General features: G+C 46.0%; 1 protein-coding gene across 18 annotated transcripts in view; it reads left to right on the top strand.

The window, feature by feature from the left end:
• TNC (tenascin C) overlaps positions 1-21,780 on the top strand; it is a 92,217-nt gene that overhangs the window by 40,665 nt on the left and 29,772 nt on the right. For 3 of the 18 annotated variants that reach the window (XM_025432174.3, XM_025432176.3, XM_025432177.3), the window contains exons 8-15: positions 39-224; positions 475-564; positions 2,079-2,342; positions 10,706-10,978; positions 11,544-11,816; positions 12,422-12,694; positions 15,314-15,586; positions 18,083-18,355. In XM_025432174.3, the coding sequence (XP_025287959.1) occupies positions 39-224; positions 475-564; positions 2,079-2,342; positions 10,706-10,978; positions 11,544-11,816; positions 12,422-12,694; positions 15,314-15,586; positions 18,083-18,355 (1,905 nt within the window). Of the gene's footprint in view, positions 1-38; positions 225-474; positions 565-2,078; positions 2,343-10,705; positions 10,979-11,543; positions 11,817-12,421; positions 12,695-15,313; positions 15,587-18,082; positions 18,356-19,482; positions 19,756-21,780 lie in introns of all 18 variants that reach the window. The other 15 variants (XM_025432172.3, XM_035696777.2, XM_025432178.3 and 12 more) reach the window with 12 other exon arrangements.

Genomic DNA, 21,780 nt, shown 5'->3' with positions numbered 1-21,780 from the left:
GTGTTTTCAATATCAATGTCCCTTCCTCTTCCAAATAGGCCTGGATGCTCCTAGAAATCTCCGTCGTGTCTCCCAGACAGACAACAGCATCACCCTGGAATGGAGGAATGGCAAGGCAGCTGTTGACAGTTACAGAATTAAGTACGCTCCCATCTCTGGAGGTGACCATGCCGAGGTCGAAGTCCCAAGGAGCCCACAAGCCACCACCAAAACCACACTCACAGGTGAGCTTCACCTCCCAAACCCAGCCGACCCGTCAGGAGGCATGTCCTTGTTTTGTAGCCCTTCACATAGAGAAAATAGTGCAATTCCCAGCTATCCCTCCCACTTGGACTTCAGGGAGACAGTCTGTAGAACATACCAGACAATGAGAAATCATAGCTTCCAGCAACAGGCAGCTCAGAGCTATTTTGATGATCCTTTGAAAGTCTTTCCAGTTTGGGGCTGACTATCCACCTGCATGTTCTCTCTTAGGTCTGAGGCCAGGAACTGAATATGGGATCGGAGTGTCTGCTGTGAAGGCAGATAAGGAGAGCGATCCAGCCACCATCAACGCGGCCACAGGTGAGACACCCCTGGATCCCCGTCACCTCTGGGCTGGTGCTGGCAGATGTGCTGGGGCTCAGGAGGCAGAAAATGTACTTTGAAAGGAACAGTACATGCTCAGAGGAGAAAGGGACCCCTAACATCATTTAGCCCAGATGTCTAATTCAAAAGTAACATAAGCACACGGCATCTAAATGATACTGAAGGGGAATGAGATTTTTTTTTTAGGAGAAATTGGAACCAGATTTTACAAGAAATCTTTTAAGCTAGTAATCAGTTCAATTTTTTAATAAACCATGAACAAATCAAAACACATCTGGGAGGTTTTCTCTTAGAAAACACTTGACTTTCATAGTATAACCTTGTCCTACAGATGATAAGTAGCAGGAACATAGTTTCAGACTATGGATAAGAGTCCACAGTCTTTACCCATTTTCATCCTGAAAATGCTCTTTTTCATTTGCTCTTACCCATTACATCCTGAAGCTCCAGCCTCTGGATGAGGGTGGTGAGGAGCTGTATGATTTGAAGCCACTGATTCTTTCTTCAAGGTTTGCTTTGTTGTTGTTTTTCCACCTGGAAATTTTGTTAAAGAAAAGAAAACTCTTCCCTCTACTTCTCCACCAGTCTCCTCCTTACTTCCCCCAGGGACTGTGAAGAAAGAGGTCCAGTGTGCAAAGAGGATGTAGATCATGCCTCACGGGGCTTCCTCATTATGCAGGACCCAATGCTGAACACTTGCGCACCTATTCTTTTTCATCTTTTTATTTTGAAGTAATTGTCAAGTCACATGCTATTGTGAGAAATAATACAGAGAGATCCCCCTAAACCCTTTGCCCAGTTTCCTCCAAAGGTCAACAACTGTGTAACCATAGAACAGTAGCACAACCAGGAAACTGACACTGATACCATCTATCAACTTTATGCATATTTCACTAGTTTTACATGCATTCATTTTTGTATGTGTATGTATTTAGTTCTATGTGGTTCTATCATAAGCAGCCATCAATACAGTTAAGACACAGAATAGTTCTATCACTGGGGTCACTTTTGTCCCCTTTATCATAGCCATGGGCACCTCCCTCCCGCCCCCTCTCCCTAACCCTGGGCAATCCCTAATCTTCTCTTCATCTCTGTCATGTTGTTATTTCAAGAATGCTACATAGAAGGAATCATACATACAGTATGCAGCCTGCAGAGACTGGCTTTTTAACTCCACATAATTCTCTCGAGGTCCATTCAAATTGTTTCTTGTGTCAATAGTCAGTTCCTTCTTTTAGATGCTTTCAATCGAGTAGTATTCCATGGTATGCATACGCCTCCGTATTCTTTTTAATCTTCCAAAATTCCAACAAGGCACTGTACAACAGCACCCTAGAGAGGGGAAAACAGACTCAGACGGAAAGCCACCTGCAGCCACATAGCCCCTGGATGGCAGAGCTGGAATGCGAGCCCCCAGCTCCCTTTCAGCCCCAGAAGCAGCCCTGCCTTCCAGCCTTAGAGGCGTGTTAATCTCCCTGCTTTCCTCCCAGACCTGGATGCACCCAAGGACCTTCGGGTGTCTGAAACTACAGATACCCACCTGACCCTACTCTGGAGGAAGCCTTCAGCCAAGTTTGACCATTACCGCCTCAACTACAGCCTGCCCTCAGGCCAGCCAGTGGAGGTGAAGCTCCCCAGAGATACCACCTCCTACGACCTGAGAGGCCTGGAACCTGGGAAGGGATACTCCATCCTCCTGACAGCAGAGAAGGGCAGGCACAAGAGCAAGCCTGCACGGCTAAATGCATCCACAGGTGAGGTCAGCCTCTGAGCTCCCTCCAGACCCTCTGCGGGGTCTAAGGTTCGCACACCCATAAGTCGGGCCATCTTCATAAGGGTAAGTCAGGGGAGGAGAACAAACAACTTTCTCTACTTATGCATCTTCTACGGAGCACTTTGAAGGAGATATTCACTTACCATTTCCTCTCTCAGCTGATTCAGCAGTCTTCTTGCTGGGAAATCACTAGCATTTTTAAGATATTTCTTCCCAAGAGAACTGAAAGCATCAGAGTTTGTGTTTGTCTTTGGTGGTGGTTGTTGTTGTTGTTCTTCTTCTTCTTCTTTTAAATTAATTAATTTTGTGCATTTTACAGAGTCTTTTAAATTGTTTCTTATTTTTTGGCCCCCTTCATGAGACTAACAATTAATTTACTTTTCACTTTTTATTTTTTTTCAAGAAAGATGACCAAGATTTTGGTAAGGATGTTTTGATTATTTCCTGCTAAATGTTTTTTTAAGTTGACTTCTTATTTATTTATTTATGTTTAGTAATCTCTACACCCAAATTTGGGGCTCAAACTCATGACCCCAAGATCAAGAGTTGTGTACTCCACTGACTGAGCCAGCCAGGCACCCCTACCACTAAATGTTTTTATTTCAGGTCTTTTGCTTCCCTCTAAGGTTACCTGAGAAGTTGCATATGATCCTTTGAGGCTTGCACAGCACCATCCTCGTTTTCTTTCCTCCTAGTCTTAAAGAAGCAAACTTGATTTTTCCATGACAGCTAAATCCTGATTGCCAGTGTTCCTTCTTCCTGATTATCCTATTCCTTGTACCTGCTGCCACAGTTCCTCAGTAGCCAAGTTGAAAAAATAATCAGGAAAAAAAATTTCATTCTTCCTATATGAAAAAATATGTGCACATATAATTGTGGTCCCAAACTATTCAAGAAGTATAGGTGGAAAATGTTAATTCTTCAGGGCTTGGCAAGTAATAGTTTTTCATTTCAATTTAATTAGTCTTTATTGAGGACCCACTGAATACATTTTAGTGTGCTGATACTTGAGGGGGAAGTGGGTCATGTACTCGGCATTGTTATTTTTACTCATGTGTTCCCTGTCAGTGGGGAAGACTGGATAGTCGGAATGTCAGACAGAACAATGTCAAGGAAAGGGGGTGAATGGGAGAATCAGGGGCAGCCAGAGAAAGGGTCATGGCAGAGATGTTAGTCGTACACAATCTCAATAAGCAGGAAAGAGGTCATAATGATGGGCAAATTTGTAAATGCCTTGAAGAGTCTTTGTCATTTATGGGTACCTTCACCTGCAAAAAAACAGAGAACTCAAAAAATGTCACTTAACCAAAATGGAAGTTGATTTCTTCTCCTAAGGTAAATCTGAGACTAGGTGGTTCAGGTCTGGCATAGCAGTTCCAAGTTATCAGGGACTTAGGCTCCTTCTCTTCTTCTGTTCCACCATTCTTAGTGCTTGGTCCATTCCCAAGGTCACTTTCATGTCACAATATGGCTGCTGCAGTACAGCCTTCATGTCTCTGAATGAGGCAGCCAGAAGGAGGAAGAACCAAAACCAAGAAGGAGTACCTCCTAGATGAGTCTTTCTGGAAACCTCACCATTGACTTCTGCTCATATTCATGGGCCACTCCAAGCTATAAGCAGGTTTAGGGAAAGTGGTCTAGTTCAGCTTATTCCTGCCCACATAAATTTGTTGTTTATAAGGGAGAGAGAAGGGATATTTGGTAGACAAAGAGTAGCTTCTTTAGAAAGTCTATGGTGAGCTCAAGTGGTCAATTCTATTGACTCTGCACACATACTGCTTCCAACCCAGCTATGAGATGATCATCAAGGGTGATCTGGAGGGACAGTTGAATCCTAGATAAAGGAGGGGCAAGATAAACTCCAGAAGAAAAAAATCTATGGTAGAGATTTGAATGTTTCAGCTTTATAAACATGAGCTTGTCATAAGATGTCAAGGGACAGCAAATGAACCAGAAAAACAAGAGAGAAGGTATTTCTCTTCTTTTTCTACTTCCTCTCCTGCTCCTCTTCCTTCTCTCTCTCTCTCCCTCTCTTTTCACCTTTCCTTGAGTTTGACAAATGCTATATCTGAATGTTTCCTATCTTTACTCAATCATTTTACCCTCTGGCCATAGCTAGGTTATCTCCTGTCTCCAGAGGGGAAGCCCCAGGCCTCAGCGGCTCCGGAAGATGAAAGCATTGAAGGGAACCACAGGCTGGAATTACTTGGTCTCTGACTAAGAGCCCAGTTTTGGCATCCCAAAGACTCAGTGGTTTCATTTCCCTAGTCATGAATCCTTCGTATGGTTTCATAAAAATCATGTTGTCTATTTAAAGACATCCTTCATTTCAGGAAAAAAAAAATGTGCAGAGTCCCTTTTATTGGCTCTTCCTCCACAGTCTCCAGAATATTTTTCCCTGTGGCTTTCTCCATGTAACAGCTTTATTTTATTAAAAGTGAGGTGGATGTTTCTTTCCTTCTCCTAAATTCTATCTTTTCAAGTTTTCAACATTTAGTTGACCAATAACGTTTACAACTGAGCTCTATGGGCTAAATTTTATGGATACTAGATCAATTAGGCCCAGATTGTGCCTCCAGGGGACTTGTGGGTAAACATAGGAACAGACAACAACAGAACACTCTGCTTGCTAGAGTTAGGGGTACAGAGGGTAGAGCAGAAGTGCAGGATGACTTCTGGCATCAGGAAAGGCTTAAAATGGCAGGAAGCTTTTGCACAGACACATAAAGGCAAACAGGACTGTGTTGAGGAATATGGAAATAAGTACAAGTGTAGGCACTTAGCCTTACACATATAGGGAAAAAAAACATATGGAAAGAAAAAAAGAAACAGATAAAGTGGGAGCTCTTGGGCAAGTGTATCATGTGGCTGTGAGTCCTGAAATATCAAAGGGCTATAGGTTCAAACCTCAAAAGAAAGGGGGTCCTGGTTCTGCATCACTAGATTCTTCTTTTTCTTTTATTTTAAAGATTTATTTATTTATTTGAGAGAGAGAGTTCGACCAGGAGAGGCAGAGGGAGAGAGGGAGAGGAAATCTCAAGCAGACTCCACGTTGAACACAGAGCCCAATGCAGGGCTTCATCTCATGACCCTGAGATCATGAGCTGAGCTGAAACCAAGAGTTGGATGCTCAACCAACTGTGCCACCCAGGAAGCCCCATCCCTAGATTCTTAATAACAGAAGTCTGCAAAGTGCTGCTGATTATCCATGGGTTTTATGGAGAAAATGTGGAATTGGCTGTCCCCAAAGCATTTTTTCCCAGGGAATTCCACAGCTCTAGCCACGGAATTGAGCCAAAATGCAAACTTTTTCCTTAATGCAGAACCAAATTAAACATATGCATAAGCCAGCTGCCCATCTCACACCTGAAATAAAATCCAAAGACCCTACCACAGCCTATATGGCCCTGCAGACTCTGGCCCTTCCAATCTCTCTGACCTCACTCCCGACTCTCGTCCTCTTGTTCACTTCACCATGGTCCCCCTGGCCTTCTCGCTGTCCCTGAGTATGCCTAGCCTGCTCCTACCTTAGGACACTTACACATGCTGTTCCTGCTGCATAAATACCACTCCTCTCCCAGTGGTTCATTGGCATCTGCTTCATTTCATTCAGCTGGAGTGTCCTCTCAGTAGACCTCTCTGGCCACAAGTCTTAAATGGTGTTCCCATCCTGATTTATCCCTTCATGCTACTCCAGAATTCTTCATGACAACTTACCTGGCCTAATGTTATTCAGTATTGGTTTATTTGCCTATGACCTGCCTCCTTCTACTGACCAGAATTGGTTCTATTGTCTCCCTTATTCAGGGCTGCATCCCCAGTGCCTTAGACACAGCCAAGCATGTGCTTCGTGAGCATTTGGGGATTCCCGCTGCACCAGAGGGGCAGTGTTTCCATTGAATCTCCTTGTTTTTTTCCTTCTACCTCTGCATTAACCCAAATTCTCTCTCTTTAGGACAATGGGAAGGGAAGTTACTCTGCTGTCTTTAATTAAGCTTATTCTGGATAGAAAAGGAAGGAAAGAAAGGAGAGGGGAGAAAGGAAAGGGAGGATGAAGGAAGGGAAGAGAACGAGGGAGGGAGAAAGAAAGGAGGGAAGGAGAAAGAGAGACAGACAGACAGAGAGAGGTAGAATGACATTAGTGTTGAGGAAAATCAGTGTGTGCCAGGCATCTCTCCCACCCTGCACCCCTGCACCCCATTTATATTCTGATAACTCAGTAACACTGCTATGAATTTGCTGTGAGCAGTAGAGACACAAAACAGTGAGAATATGTTAAACGAAAGGCCAATAAAGCATCTTTCCATACTTGCAGAAGACTCAACAGTGACACCCCAGTAATTCTCATGGGTTTGGGAAGCAGAAAGGTGGAAATTTGCTTATAGTCTGCAAGTAACAGAGAACATTCTGTTCTGATGCCATTTTGATTCATTCATGGAGCAAACTCGAATTTATTCAAATATTTAACCATCCAACAAATATTTATTACTTAACTGCTATGGGTCAGGCAATGCTGGTGTATCTATACATAGAACAGGAAGGCACACAATGATGCACGTTGCGGGATCCCTGGGTGGTGCAGTGGTTTAGCGCCTGCCTTTGGCCCAGGGCGCAATCCTGGAGGCCCGGGATCGAATCCCACGTCGGGCTCCCGGTGCATGGAGCCTGCTTCTCCCTCTGCCTATGTCTCTGCCTCTCTCTCTCTCTCTCTCTCTCTCTGTGTGACTATCATAAATAAATAAAAATTAAAATAAATGATGCACGTTGCAATGAGAAAGAGACCAAAACCAGAAATATAAGAATATAACTAGTCTGCTTTAGAGGGAAATGTGGGAAGCTTTGGGAGCAAAAACTTAAGTAACCATTCCAGACCTGAGCAAAGGGAAGGAAGGCTATCAGAGAAGGCTTTTTGGAAGATGTGACACTTGGCTGAGTCCTCAAAGAGGAAAAGGAGAAAGGAATTGCAGAAGGGGGTAATGACATTTCCAGCAGGAGGGACAGCATGTGAGAAGCTCACAGATGTGAGCAACTAACTTCATATTAGTGGAACACAAGCTGCCCCGTCCTGCTGTATGATGGAGCAGCAGCACAGCAAGGTATGGGGTTGGAGACATTATCAGAAGCTATCTAAAAAGGGCAGTGAATATCATGCTAAGGGGCTTGGACTCAATAATTGACAGTTATAAAGAGTCACTGAAAAGTTTTAAAGTAGTCAAGGCTTTTAATTTTAATTCTCTTGACTTTACAAGATAAGATCAAAGCAATTAAATCTACCCTTTGGGATCCTCGGGCTTGAATTTGGCCGTCCACCTGCTGTGGGAGAATCACTCTCTCCCATTAGTGGACGCTGAAAGTGAATTCCTAATCAGCTAGCACTTGGTAACCACCATCTACAAGATGGTGGAAGATTTAAAGTTGGCAACATCTGAAGGCTGAGAGTTGGCACAGCCAGAAATTCCTCCAGGCCAGCTGGTCAACCCACCATGAGCATAGAAATGGGATTTCAAAATTCTGATTTCCCAGGCCCACTGGCATTGTTCAGAGGGTAGATGCCAGTGCACAGCTGTAAAAAAAAGACAACAGCCTTTTCATAAAGAAATGCCAAGAAATGCAATGTGGAACTATACAGCGGAAACGCTGGGCTCCTGGGGCAGTAAGGCCACCAGCGTGTCATTTGCTGTTGAAATGTAGAGTCTGCGTTTATGTGAAACTTCTTGGTCCCCACCTTTTTATTCATATCAATCCCTTTAATTTCATAATTATGATCTCTCTCCCTTTAACTTATCTATCGATTCCCTCCATTGAAGTTACACCTTTTATTTATCTGACTAGCATTTGTTTAGTGAAAGGTTGTGGAGAGCACCCATTACAGAGATAGTCACAGCACTACTCACTAAAGATAAACTAATAGTCTTCCTTGATTTACTTCAAGAAAAAAAAGTGGAAGAACAGTGAAACCTTTTGGTGGAAATATCATCACCATGATTATTCCTATTTACTGAGCAACATGACATTATGTGAAAATCACTCTGTCAACTGCAAGAACAGATGAACCAGGACACAAGGGGTGTCATATAATAGTGTCAGTGGCATATAAAAAAAAATGCCAATCCGAAGAGAAAAGATCATTTTCCCCAGGAAGAGCTATTTCCCACCGCGCATCCCCTCCTGTCCTCTCTCCATCCATCTTTACTGCATCCATCTTTACTTTCATAGACAATCCATAATCACCTCCTCCCTACCCCAGTTAGGTAACTCTCCTTACCTCTCCTACAAGCTGGTCCCTGGCATTGTTGTCACATGGGGGAGGTGGGGAGGATAAAGCTTTATGTCAGGAGTAGAGAGACAACTTAAAAAGCAGCTACTTGAGAAGGAAAGACAGTGGCTTAATTCACTTAAAGGGGAAAATTGTTGATGCCAGCTACATTCCTGACAAGCAGCAGGAGGAGAAAAAGAGAGGAAAGTGGGATGAGTCATAGAGGGCATTTGTGGATGATAGGATTAATCTCCCTAATCTTAAAGTATTGCTTAGACTGTTTTGTTTTTTTTTTGTTTTCGTTTTTGTTTTTGTTTTTGTTTTTTTGCCTTATATCTCTTCAATGAGGACTGCTGGAATATTTGAAAAAGACACACTCCTGATTTTAGTTGTGCTTAAATCCCAAGGTTAAAGAGGCAACTGTTATATCAGGAGCACTGCTCTTGACCTCACAGGGCCAATGGGTTTAAGGATGGCTGACTCTCCCTTTCGTTCCCCCAAACGAGATATGCTGGGTCCTCTCTTTCTCTTCCAGATCATGTTTGTGTGGTTAAGAACTGCTATAGGGCTTTGGGTAAGCTTTTGTCCATGGATTTGGGTTATATGAGGAGCCCACCGAATGTAGTTCAAGATCACGTATGGCAAATACTTCCTGTAAAGGGCCAAAGATTAAGTATTTTAGACTTTTCAAGCCAGAAGGTTTCTGTCACAACTGTTCAGGGGTGCTTTTAGAGCAAAAAGCAGCCATCAACAATACATGAGTGAACAAGCGTGGCTGTGTTCCAATAAAACTTTATCTATGACACCAACATTTGAATTTCAGTGGTATTTTCATATGTCATGAAATCTTCTTCTTTTTGCCACAGTTTTGTATTAAAAAATAGAAAAACTATGGTTAGCAATTTATTACCAAAGTAGGCAGCAGGCCAGATTTGACCATCAGATCATAGTTTGCAGACCCCCTGTTGCAGATCAAACAAGATTTGAAGGCGTGCAAGCTTTGTCAATATGAAACATGAAAAAGAACTTTCCCCAGAACTTGGAAAAGTCTGAATTAGATTCTTGAAAAGAAACATTTTTCCTTCGGAAAGGATAGCTTCAATTTTCAGGTTAGGAGCCAGCTTTAATGGACCCATAGGGCTCTTTTGAAACTAGCGGCCGATGGGAGGCATAAATAGAGAAACAATTTGTTCTTTTAAATGAGCTGGAGGGAGTTCTTGCTCTGTTGTTTACAGGATCCATTTCCAGAGAAAATCATCTCTTCCTAGGTCATGACACAAAGCCCGCTTACACTCAGCCCCTGGCAAGTGATCACCTGGAAGGCATAGTCAGACAGGTGTGCTGTTGCTGTACATGGTATGTTCAGGAGATGAATGACGATGGCACCTCCGGTGTTAATTGAGCTTAATAAGCTCTGTCCGTCCCAGGCCTCAGACCTGCTTTCCAGCGAGGGACTGTTTTGCCAAGGCTCCTCGCCTTCCTCAGTACGCCCTTACTTAGGCTGTGCTGATTGATCTCTGATCTTCCTCAAGTGGTTTGTATAAACTGACCTGAGCCCTAGAGAGTGACAGAAATCCCAGCTCTTAGAGACTATAAAGCAGCCCTTGCAGACGAGCCTGAGGGAGCATGAAAAGGAAGGGAATCTAAGAGGAGCCAATTTTCTCAAAATACAGAAGGCTGAGCAGCTCAAACCAAGAATCCTGAGAAGAGCCAAAGGCTGTTCCTTATGATCTCATCCTTAGGATGAGAGACACTTTCCAAAATGGAAACCAAAGCCTAGGCCACTACTAACATGGATGTGTAGAGTTTTCTAGGTCCACAGGATACTGGTCAGTAGAAAAATACCATTTCCATAAGACACACCCAAACAGGCCACAAGGCAAAATAACCATTATATTGATTTTTCTGTTGATGTTTTGATGGCGACAACACCTGCAGGGGAGGCAGTGACAGAAACATGGTGCTCGACCCGCCCCGGCCCCCACCGCAGGCCTTTCAGCATTGGCAGTGGGTTTGCCATTTTGGGGTTCCCAGCAGGAAAAGGATTTGAGGCATGGTTTAACTGACCCGTCTCTGTCATTATCCAGACCATGCCCCTGAACTGGAAAACCTCACCGTGACCGAGGCTGGCTGGGATGGCCTCAGACTCAACTGGACCGCAGCTGACCAGGCCTATGAGCACTTTGTCATTCAGGTGCAGGAGGCCGACACGATGGAGGCACCTCAGAACCTCACGGTGCCAGGCAGCCTGCGGGCCGTGGAGGTCCCGGGCCTCAAGGCCGCCACCCCTTACAGAGTCACCATCTACGGAGTGATCCGGGGCTATAGAACACCGGTGCTCTCTGCCGAGGCCTCCACAGGTACCTCTCACCCTTCTGTCTCTAGCTTCTGTTTTTCCTAACAGGAAACTACCCACGGATCATCAGACACAGCTCACTTTTGACTGGACTTGCTCTGCCCCAAGTTATAGCATGCTGTGGTGTCTAATAAAGGGGAGCTACCAAGCTCTACGACTCCAGGGGCACCTTTGACACTGCACCCCATGTGAACCATACCCTTCGGGGTTGTGCAGAGTCCTGCCTGGGGACTATACACGCAGCCCCAGGGGTGGGCATCTTTACCTTCATAGCCAGACTCCCTACTGGTAAGGGATGTGAAGGCATTATATTTAAAAGGGAGAAAAAAAATCCCATAATTAATCTCCCTGCCCACTGAAGGTTGGGGCAATCCTTTAATAAGATAACAAATATTTTTCTAGACGTCATGCTCTTTGCTCTATTTCTCAAATTCAGGAAGCTGCATGATACCTGTCTCTCTAATGAAAGTCTTGTATTTCTAAGTAATGTAAAGCTATTCTTGTCGTAAAGGTCCCCTGGATCCTGCTGTGTGGTTTGATCATTAAACTAGTTATTTGTCCTTCTCCAGGGGAAACTCCCAATTTGGGAGAGGTCATGGTGTCCGAGGTGGGCTGGAACGCCCTCAAACTCAACTGGACCGCTCCGGAAGGGGCCTATGAACAGTTTTTCATTCAGGTGCAGGAGACTGACTCGGTAGAGGCAGCCCAGAACCTCACGGTCCCTGGAGGACTGAGGTCCGTGGACCTGCCTGGGCTCAAAGCAGCCACTCATTATAGCGTCACCATCCGTGGGCTCACGCGGGACTTCAGCACGACTCCTCTCTCTGTTGAAGTCTTGACAGGTACTCTAGACTAATTCATTAATTCTCTTCCTCCCCATTTCTCTGCTCAGGAGGGATCAGAGCTCTTTCTGCTGCAAGCTGGGCTTAGGCCCCGCCACATTGGGGAACACCAGTGAATCATCCCCACTTCCATCCAAATGTCATATCCCTTATTTGGCCAAGTCCTAGTCTAGCATGGTAGCCAATTCCATGGAAAATTCTACCTACTCTTCCCTTACAAAAGTGAGAGTTGACTTTTCTTTCAAAGCAAGATTCAGTCATAATAGCTAAGGAATTGGAAAGCACAATTTGCAAGTGGAAAAAAAAAATTGGTCTGAGCTCATTTTAAGAACACACTAAAAGATTCCCTAAAGCCCCATTTATATGTTAAGAATGGAAGTTATGAACAATTCCTAGAACTATCTTTCATTCCCGGAGACAGAAGAGAAAAACCCTGGCTTTAGTGCCAGCAATTAGAGTGTGCTCAGCACCTGCTGTAAATCATGCATCTGTAATCAACACTAACCAGACAACTCATCCCAACCTCAGCCAAGGCGTCATCTTACCTGAATCCCAGCATGCAATTACCTTTTTTAGTAACTCAGCAACTCTGTGTCCTCATGCAGAGGAGGTTCCAGATCTGGGAAACCTCACAGTGCCCGAGGTTCGCTGGGATGGCCTCACTCTGGACTGGACCGCCCCCGATGGGTTCTATGAGCAGTTTGTCATTGAGATCCAGGAGGCTGACCAGGCCAAGGAAGCTCACAGTCTTACGGTTCCTGGCAACCTGCGCTCTGTGGAATTCCCAGGCCTCAGGCCCGGGACCCCTTACACCATCACTCTGCACGGCGAGGTGGGGGGCCACAGCACTCGACCCCTTGTGGTGGAGGCCATCACAGGTATAGGACCCTCCTCCCACACCAGAGACATGACTGAGCTAACCTTTCTTTGGAATAGAGAACATTCCCCGTGCATCAGAATTTTATCTCGATGTTCCTAATGAGCAGCATGAACGCAGGTTCTAACTCAGGGAGGTCTGGGTTGGAATTCCACGTTGCTCGCTGGATGTTCCTGGGTCTATCATTTGACATTGCTGAGCCTTCTCTTCTCACCTTCAAATCAGAGATAATGGCCTACCTCAGAACATCGTCCTGAGTAGTGAATGAAACAATAGCCGGAAGTGCTTAGCAAAGGTCCCATCCTACGGTAAATACTGAACAGCAAAGAGCTAAGTCTATCAGAGAGCCAACGTATCATAATGAAAATAGCAGACACAGTAGCGCTGTGGCACAAGAATGAGGTCGGAACTTTCTAGAGAAATCTTATCATTAGTGGCCTCAGAGTCATTGACTGCCATCCAACTTGCAGTCATATCTCCATGGGATAAACTTTGAAACCATCTAGCCATCTTTGGCTGAAACTGTTCGAGTCTCTCTCTCTCTCCCCTTAACAGACACTCACGGCAGATTTCCAAGAAAGAACAGCCACACTTGACTTCAATGTTTTTCATTCAGTTTGGGGAGGAAAAACAATTTATCTCAATTTGTCCCCTGGAAATATGCTGTTCCATCTGTTATAGGAAACTCTGTGCTGTTCATGAAGTTTTTAGAAACAGCCTTAAAAGGGGCAAATGGGCCAGATTTCTGGTAATAGAGTTTTTATGCTGGACCCTCCATCCGTGCCTTTCTCCATACATCCTGCGGTTTGATAATAGCACCCAAATAACCTAATTCAAATAAGTTGTTCTTCTTGTTCACATATACCATATAAATTTGGTCCTTGCTAGAAGCTACACACAATTCCAAAAAAATAAGAAAGGTGATATCGCAATCCACCTAAGCTGGCCAGGTTATATTGTCCTGTGCTGCTTATAAGGCCTTCAAACCAAATGAGCAAAATGGGCTTTTGAGGCACGAGCGACTTGGATACAGGGTGCTAACGGTCTCTACCTGTAGTGTGTAAACTTTTGTTTTTAGCAATAGAACTCCTTTTGTACATGGAAATCTTACAAGGAACCCTACTACGTGAACCCCAGATAAGTGGCAGCTCTCCTCGGTGAGGTAGGGAGGCAGAGGGGACTTCCTGCATTGATGCTTTCCTGCAAAAGCACCATGGCGATGTGGTACGGCCCCTGAATACGGCCCCTGAATATGGGGCCCTGAATACGGCCCCTCCACTAGGCTGAGTTTGCTCAGACTCTCACAGTGCTCCGAATCCTGAAATACCTGAGAATAAGTACCTCCGGTGCACCTTTTTTTTTTTTTTTTTTGGCTGAAATCCCTACAGGTATTTTCTTTTCTAACTTTGAATCCATGGCCACTGCAGCCTTTAAAAAAGAGTCTGAGAGATTGCACTTAATCCTGAGAGGTGTGACGCTAAACAGTGGGCTTTGCCACATTCCGAATCCAGACTTTCTAAATCAGCAATAAGAACTACATTAAATTTCCTTCCTACGCGGTAGAGAGATAAATAGTGGGCCCTGTTCTGCACCATTTACCGAGCAAAACATAATCACTTTTAATTAAAAGTAGGCCCCTCATTTTGCACAAATGGCTTTGCTTCATGATACAGCCGTTCTTCGTTCAGGCGCAAAGTACTCACAGAAGGTAGGAGGGAACGAACCAAGCCAAGAATCCAGTACAGAACATTTGATCCCTGAAAGCCGAGCAAAGTCCAGAGATAAAACATCACATTTGCCCCGACTGAGACCGCACACACTTTATAAAGCCAGTCTGATAGCAGGTGGCCAGCAGTCAGACCATGTCTCCCACGTGGAGCCGTGAAATGAGGCAGGTCATTGTCTCCAATATGGCTGAGACGTGCCAGGGAGACGCATCTAAATAATGATGTATCTGTTGGGCTGCCACTTACTAAGCACTCCGTGTGGGTCAGGTACGACACTCAGGGCTTTATAAACGGGATTTAGCCATCACATGGTCCAGTAATAGGGCACTATCAGCTCTCTTTGTAGGTGAGGGGAGAGAGACTCAGGGATGAGCTGGGTGACAGGCCCAAGGCTACCCAGCTGATGTCTCATTGTTGGAATTCCAACCGCAGCCCAGCTGCCTGCAAAGCCTGCACTTTAAGCATCCCTACCCCCCTTTCCCTGACCTACAATCCCCCCTTTCCCTGGCCTACAATCCCCCCTTTCCCTGGCCCACAATCCCACCTTTCCAACTGCCCTTTAGCTTCTGGCCACGCATGCCCAGACACCTCTTGTGGGTTGTGCAGTGGTTCGGATGGCATTGCCTTCTAAAGGATGAACCCCAAGGATCTTCCCCCTTCCTGGCCTTTTTCAACTCCTGAAGAAAGCTGTGGCTAGGTTATGGCAGTCCAAGTTGTAAAGAAATGCCCAGAGACTGCAAATGACCACACATACCCAGGAAAATGCTCATGCCTGCCTCTCTCTCTCTCTCTCTCTCTCTCTCTCTCTCTTCCCTAGTGCTGGGCTAGGGGACGTTTGGTTTCCTCCTTTTCTGGTTTGCAGAACTGACAAATACCTCTCTGTCCTTCTTCAGAGGAGCTCCCCCAGCTAGGAGACTTAGCCGTGACCGAGGCTGGCTGGGACGGCCTCAGACTCAACTGGACCGCAGCTGACCCGGCCTATGAGCACTTTGTCATTCAGGTGCAGGAGGCCAACCTGGTGGAGGCACCTCAGAACCTCACGGTGCCGGGCAGCCTGCGGGCCGTGGAGGTCCCGGGCCTCAAGGCCGCCACCCCTTACAGAGTCACCATCTACGGGGTGATCCGGGGCTATAGAACACCGGTGCTCTCTGCCGAGGCCTCCACAGGTACCTTCCTCCCCACTGTCCACGCCCTCCCCGGGTCCCCCTGCTTCCTCTCCAAGAGACTGGGCAGAAAATCAGCTTCCCTCCGCGTCTGGGCCCTTCCCTCCTGCCTCCTAGTGGCTGGCTGTGCATGCTCGGGGACGTCCTTGTGAGCTGTGCTGTGGTCTACAAGCCTCTGCCATTTCGAGAATGAATGATAGAGATGTTGCCTTCTCTGACTTCCAGCCTCCAGCCTCTCCCAGACTTTGATGCCTCGTCCTCCCACTCCCTCTCTTTTTGAATGTTGGCTTTCTGTTTCAGGAGACAGCCTGGTGGTTTTCATTCTCTTCTCCAGTGCTGCACCATAGCTAAAAGCCACCCCTGGCCACGTGTGAGTTCGGGTAGAGCACCGATGATTTACTGTAGAGTCTTTCTGCTAGTTGGAAACGGGTGCTTTACCATCCCAAATCCCTCAAGGGTATGGGCGCCGTGGTTCTTGCATTTAAAAGAAATGTTTTAATTTAAATGTTTCTTTAAAATGCACTGAGTATAATAAGAGAACTGAATTACCCTCCTCTGGGCAATTCTCTCAGATACTGAGTCATTGTTAGAGAACACCAAATTAGCAAATAGCTAGACCAAAAAGGGGGGAAAAAATCACACAATTATGACTGGAGACGGTACCAAAGAAAAAGCCATTCATTAGGAGACGTCCACACAGCAGCATTTGAAACAAGGAATGTCCCAGGCTATGAATGTCAAAGCTCTGATGCCCTTTTTGCTCTTTTAATCAAGAGCTGCTCCCTGGAGTGTTGGCCTTGCGCGGCGCCCTCCCAGCGCTGGCCCAGGAGGGTGCGGCGAACTGTACTCACCCAGTGGCAGGGCCTTCCGTGCTCCCCAGGAGCCTGCGCCAGTGAGCAGCGTCCCCCAGCACCGTGTTCCATTGTTCGCCTTCCCATGTGCCCCCACTGGCCTGATGCTCAGCAGAGGTTGTCCTGTTTGGGTCTGCATACGCCTGCCCCATTTTTAGATAATTATTACAACGAAACTGGGATCCCTGGGTGGCGCAGCGGTTTAGCGCCTGCCTTTGGCCCAGGGCGCGATCCTGGAGACCCGGGATCGAATCCCACGTCGGGCTCCCGGTGCATGGAGCCTGCTTCTCCCTCTGCCTGTGTCTCTGCGCCTCTCTCTCTCTGTGTGTGTGTGTAACTATCATAAATAAATAAAAATTTAAAAAAAAAAAAAAAACAACGAAACTGCCATGCAAACCGATACAACCTCCTGGATTCTAGCAAAAGCAGAGCTCTACTCTTTAGCCTCAATCATTTCAATAATCCTCGCTGAGACAAGCACTATACAGACAGCCACTGTGTGGATGATGACCTTGAAATGCCCAGAAATTGCAGCTGAGGCTGCCCAGGGTGGACCCAGGGCTCTTGGATCTGACATCCATAAGTCATCTCTTCCCAGAAGGCAAGAGAAATCACCTGCCATTTCTGATCCTTCCTGCAGATCCTGCGGTTTGGGTGCCCTTTTATGTGTGTGTCCAGTTTTGTTCTGTTTCTTTTTAATGAGAGCAGCATGCTTGTTTGTGAGGAATTGGAATGAGGGGAGGAAGCCGTAATCCCCTCTGATGTATGTCTCACCACGTCTGTTGGGATGGGACGCCTTCTCCTTCCCTGCTAGAGAAGCAGTACTAGCTCCTCGCACCCCGCTTCCGCCCGCCCTCTGCCTGTTTGATTCCTGTTGCGTGGAAAAGCACTGGTAGGACTGTCTCCTGGACGAAATGCTACTTCTTGGCTGAGGAGGAGGCCCTGAATGCCTGGCCTCGGCTCGGCTCCCCTGGCTGGCAACGCGGTAGCAGTAGCTTTCTTGGCCCGCGCAGAGGCAGTTAGGAGAGGACGGGCTATTCTAGCAGAGTATGAAAACAGCTGGCTGCTGTCAGGAGGACGGAGACAATCCCAAGAACTGTACTGACAAGTTGCCAGTTCCCTTCAAGTCACAAAATCAGAAGCCTCAAGGTACCACCTTGGGGGGGAGTAATGGCATCAGAATCACTCAGTGTTCATTTAAATAGATGGGAGCTCCCCCAAAGCGAAGGATGCCCCTAGGAGGGAGCTGAGTAACTGGTCTCCCAAGGGCAGAGACTGGAAGCTTCCAGCACTCCTTTACCTCTTGACGGACAGCCAGCAGCCCTGCAGAGGGGGGAGCATGAGCGCAGGCCCAAGGTCCCTGCTGGCCTCCGCTACGTGGCTTCTCACACGCAGGATCTCAGCGGCAGCTCCAGAGCAGGGCAATCCAGCTGCCCCCACCTGCCTCTGTGTCTTCTCCTGTTGACCAGTCCCCTTTCTCTCTCCCCTCGGCACCGACAGCTAACACCTGCTGCATTTCCCTATAACCCTGAACTAGCAGATCCTTTTACCCAGCCGCCGTTCTATTAACAGCCTCCGTCCTAAAACACGAGCCAAATGATTAACCCTCGATTCATTTTTGTCTTCTCTCCCCCCCCCCTCCTTTCAGCCACAGGACCTGAAGTGGGAAACTTAACTGTTTCTGACATAACTCCTGAGAGCTTCAATCTCTCCTGGACAGCCACCGATGGGGCCTTCGAGACCTTTACCATTGAAATTGTTGATTCCAATAGGTTTTTGGAGACGATGGAATACAATGTCTCTGGCACTGAACGAACTGCCCACATCTCAGGGCTACACCCTAATAATCATTTTGTTATCTACCTCTCGGGGCTCGCTCCCAGCATCCGGACCAAAATCATCAGTGCCACGGCCACCACAGGTACATCTGCTTCCTCCCATGTCTGATACCCTCTCTCTAGGTCTGCAGAGTCTTCTTTGCAAGGTGAAGCTGCTCCTTCTCGCCCACTGGAGCACAAGCCGTAGCGCACGTAACTCCTCCAGGACGCTAGGCTGGAGCACCACTTAACATAACTCTTTTCCAACAGCAGCCCAAATGGTGGATTTCCACGAAGCCCCTTGTCTGCTCTACCACTGACCTAGCACATGCACAGCACTAAACGTAGTCTGGTTCCGATTGCCATATGGAATCTGGAGAAAAGAATTTTGCCCTTCTGTACCTAAAAAGCTAGAGTTGCCCTTGATTTGGAAAGGTGTCTCCATCAAAGAGGTCTTAAAAATTATATTTTGTGTTATCCTAGTGTCTTCGGCCTCCCGCTACCCAAGTATCCCAAAGATTTAATGAGATTGTGTTGGTGCTCTTATTTTTTTTTTTCAACTGGGAAATTTTTTTTTTTTTAAGAGCAGATTTCTAATCAGATGGGTGCACAAGTAATCTGTGCCATCCAGAAAGACCCAGCGCCACTGCGACCTCTAGGAGCAAAGATCTGAGCATGCTGTCTTGCCCCCAAGAGGAGCGAATGGTAGATTTCAAAAACAGAAGTAGTCAAAAGCTGCTCTTCCTGAAATTTTTAGTATGTGTGGCACACATGCTGCCCGAGACGCTCCCTGGCTTGCAGCAAAAGAGAGCTCTCTATCTGAATTCAGAAAGGAGAAGGTTATCCATTCAAAGTAGCATCCTTAGCATGTTTTGGACAGTGAATCCAAGAAAAGGGTTGACATCATAGCTTCATCTATCACTTAAGTCACCCATGGCCCAGGGAGGGTCTGTCCCCATTGGATGTGAGATTACAGAGGGCCAGCGGGGTGGTCGAGCTGTCGTCCTCCCCAGATTCAAGTCCACCCAAACCAAAGGGAGAAAAAAAACCACCCAACCCCAATCCATTTGTTTCTCATGGCTTGAACTGGGTTTCCACCAAGGACCAGTGCCTTTTCCAAAGGATGAAGTCTGAAACTTTATGGATTTAGTCTTACATGTTTTGTTTTTTTTGACTCTGTGACCGTATTTTAAACTGACACACTTTCATATTTTTTTTCTGCTTGCTTTAGTAGCCGAACCTCTCCTTAGCCACCTCACTGTCTCGAATGTGACCTGGGCCAGTGTGTCCCTCTCGTGGAAAGCCCAGGAGGCTACCTTTGATAGCTTTCTTATAGAAGTTAGGAATTCCGTCCACCGCCAGGAGACGGTGGTGCGTTCTGTGCCTGCAGCGGCTCGCAGCTCTGTCATCACCAACCTCAAAGCTTCTTCTAATTACACTGCCCACCTTCATGGGCTGATTGGCGGGCACCCTGCTCAGACTCTGACGGTCCAGGCAACCACAGGTATTTCCCATGATGGCTTCTTCTGGAAGTCTCCATTGAACTTCTTCTGAGGAGCATTTAAAGAAAACAAAAAACAAAAAACACTTGCTACTCGTTTTCCATCCTCCTTTCCTTCCATATCTTTCTCCAATTTGATAGGGCCACCCAAATCAGAGCTTTAAAACTAAAAAAAAAAAAAAAAAAAAAAAACCCTCACCCCAAATTAAGGAACTTCAATGTCAACCTCTTTTTTTCCTAAATAGCCACTCACATCTGGAGCTGCTCTGTTTGTTTGTATAGAGTTAACCTGACTTGCTTTGGTTGAATTTCTAAACCCTCCTTCCATCTGATCTTGAATAATCGTTTCCAGTTCCACCCATTATCATCTGCTTGTGGTCTAATCAAAGTTCGCCTGTGTCATGTTCAAAGAGGTGCGTGCATGCCAGTTTTGGTTCCCTGATCAGAATGGTCTGCATCCTCTTTCTCTCCCCTCCCGAAACTCTAAAAAGCCAGGAGCATGCAGAGAAAAGACCCTAACGCACGCTCTCGGAACCACGTGAGAGGACCCAGGGGTCTCACCTTGTTCTTAAGACTTTTATTTGCTTGTCTTCCATGCAAACAGACTGTTCTCTTTTGACCTTTCCCCTGTCCAGCATGCCTTGTCATCTACTGACATCCATCACAAAATGTCAGTCTTGCCTTCATCTGTCATCTTGTCCAAATCTTGGTGCATGTGGTGAACGCTCAGAGCATTAAATTCTTGAAAAGATCTGTTGTTCCCAGGAAGCAGATGGCATGTTTTGAAGGGTTAGAAATAGTGAGAGAAAGATGTCCCAGCTTGCATGGAACACTGACCATAACTTCCTTCTCTGTCTTTCTTTGGGGTTCCTCTTGCACCTCGCTTTCCAGCTTGGTCATACCCACTGGGAGACAGCTGGAGGCCAGGCTGGTCATGAAAACCTAGGTATTCCTCTGCATGGTGAATGTGTTGCCACTGCCAGTCCCTGTCTGGTAGCATGAGAAGGGTCCTAACACACATCCTTACACGGAGAGATTGCTTCCACGGCCAAATACAGGGAAAGAGCAAACAGAGGCCTATTTTGTGTGGTTGAAGTAATTTGCCAATGTTGTGGCTAAAAATTATAGCATCATTAGCTTCTCAAACTAATTGCTAAGTAGGAGATTGTGTGCCATTACCTACAGCTATCTTCTGCTTCTGAGCCAGAACCTTTTTTGCCCTTGGAGACTTCATGGCATCAAGTTATGCTGTGCGATTGTCCAGTTAAAGTTTCTCCAAGTGAGTCCCTCCTTTCCTCTTAATCCTGGAGCTGCAGCCAAACGACTCCTAAATCCTTGGAAGAAAGAGTCTTTCTCTTCCTAACACTAAATGCCGACCCTGGTACCTCAACCCTCCAGGACTGCCGCCTCTTTCTAAAATACAGTTTGAGTTGAACTTATTTTGATGTTAATATTACTTGATGAATGAGCATTGAGGAGGCCTGACGGTCCGCATCCTGGTTGAAATTAGCAGCCCAGGCCCCCTACATTAAAAATGAGTTGCCTTCATCCCTGATCTCCCAGTCTTTAAGGCACAAGGGGAACTTAACCCCCAGGGGAAACGGCTGTCTTTGCAAATTATCCAGTAAGTGAATTTTCTAGTCAGAAAATGCAACACCTAATTAAACTTTCTTTTCACTTTGTATTCGTCAGGAAATTCATGAAAGCCATTTTACTTTACAGTATTTCAGGTAGGATGCAGATTTCCCCAAGGTATATAGGAGACCTTTAGATTCCTAAACACTGTGGAGAATTTCTCTTGTGCGGGTATTAGCCTTTAATTTGTACAATCCAAATAGATCAAAAGAACACTAAATAAGGAAACTTCAAAGTAGCATTTTCTAAGATGTGCTCAGCTCCTTGAGATGTTCAAAGAATATTTCTCAGAGAGAGTATCCATTGATCAGTAAGTCTGTGAAATTCTGGGCTACACAAAATTCAGTAAGTTTCTTTACAGAACCAGCATTTCAGAGGCTATAAAATGCTAAC

This window comes from Canis lupus, chromosome 11, assembly GCF_003254725.2.
Source record: "Canis lupus dingo isolate Sandy chromosome 11, ASM325472v2, whole genome shotgun sequence".
Classification (NCBI taxonomy): Eukaryota; Metazoa; Chordata; class Mammalia; order Carnivora; family Canidae; genus Canis; species Canis lupus.
This window is presented reverse-complemented; position numbering and strand designations above follow the sequence as displayed.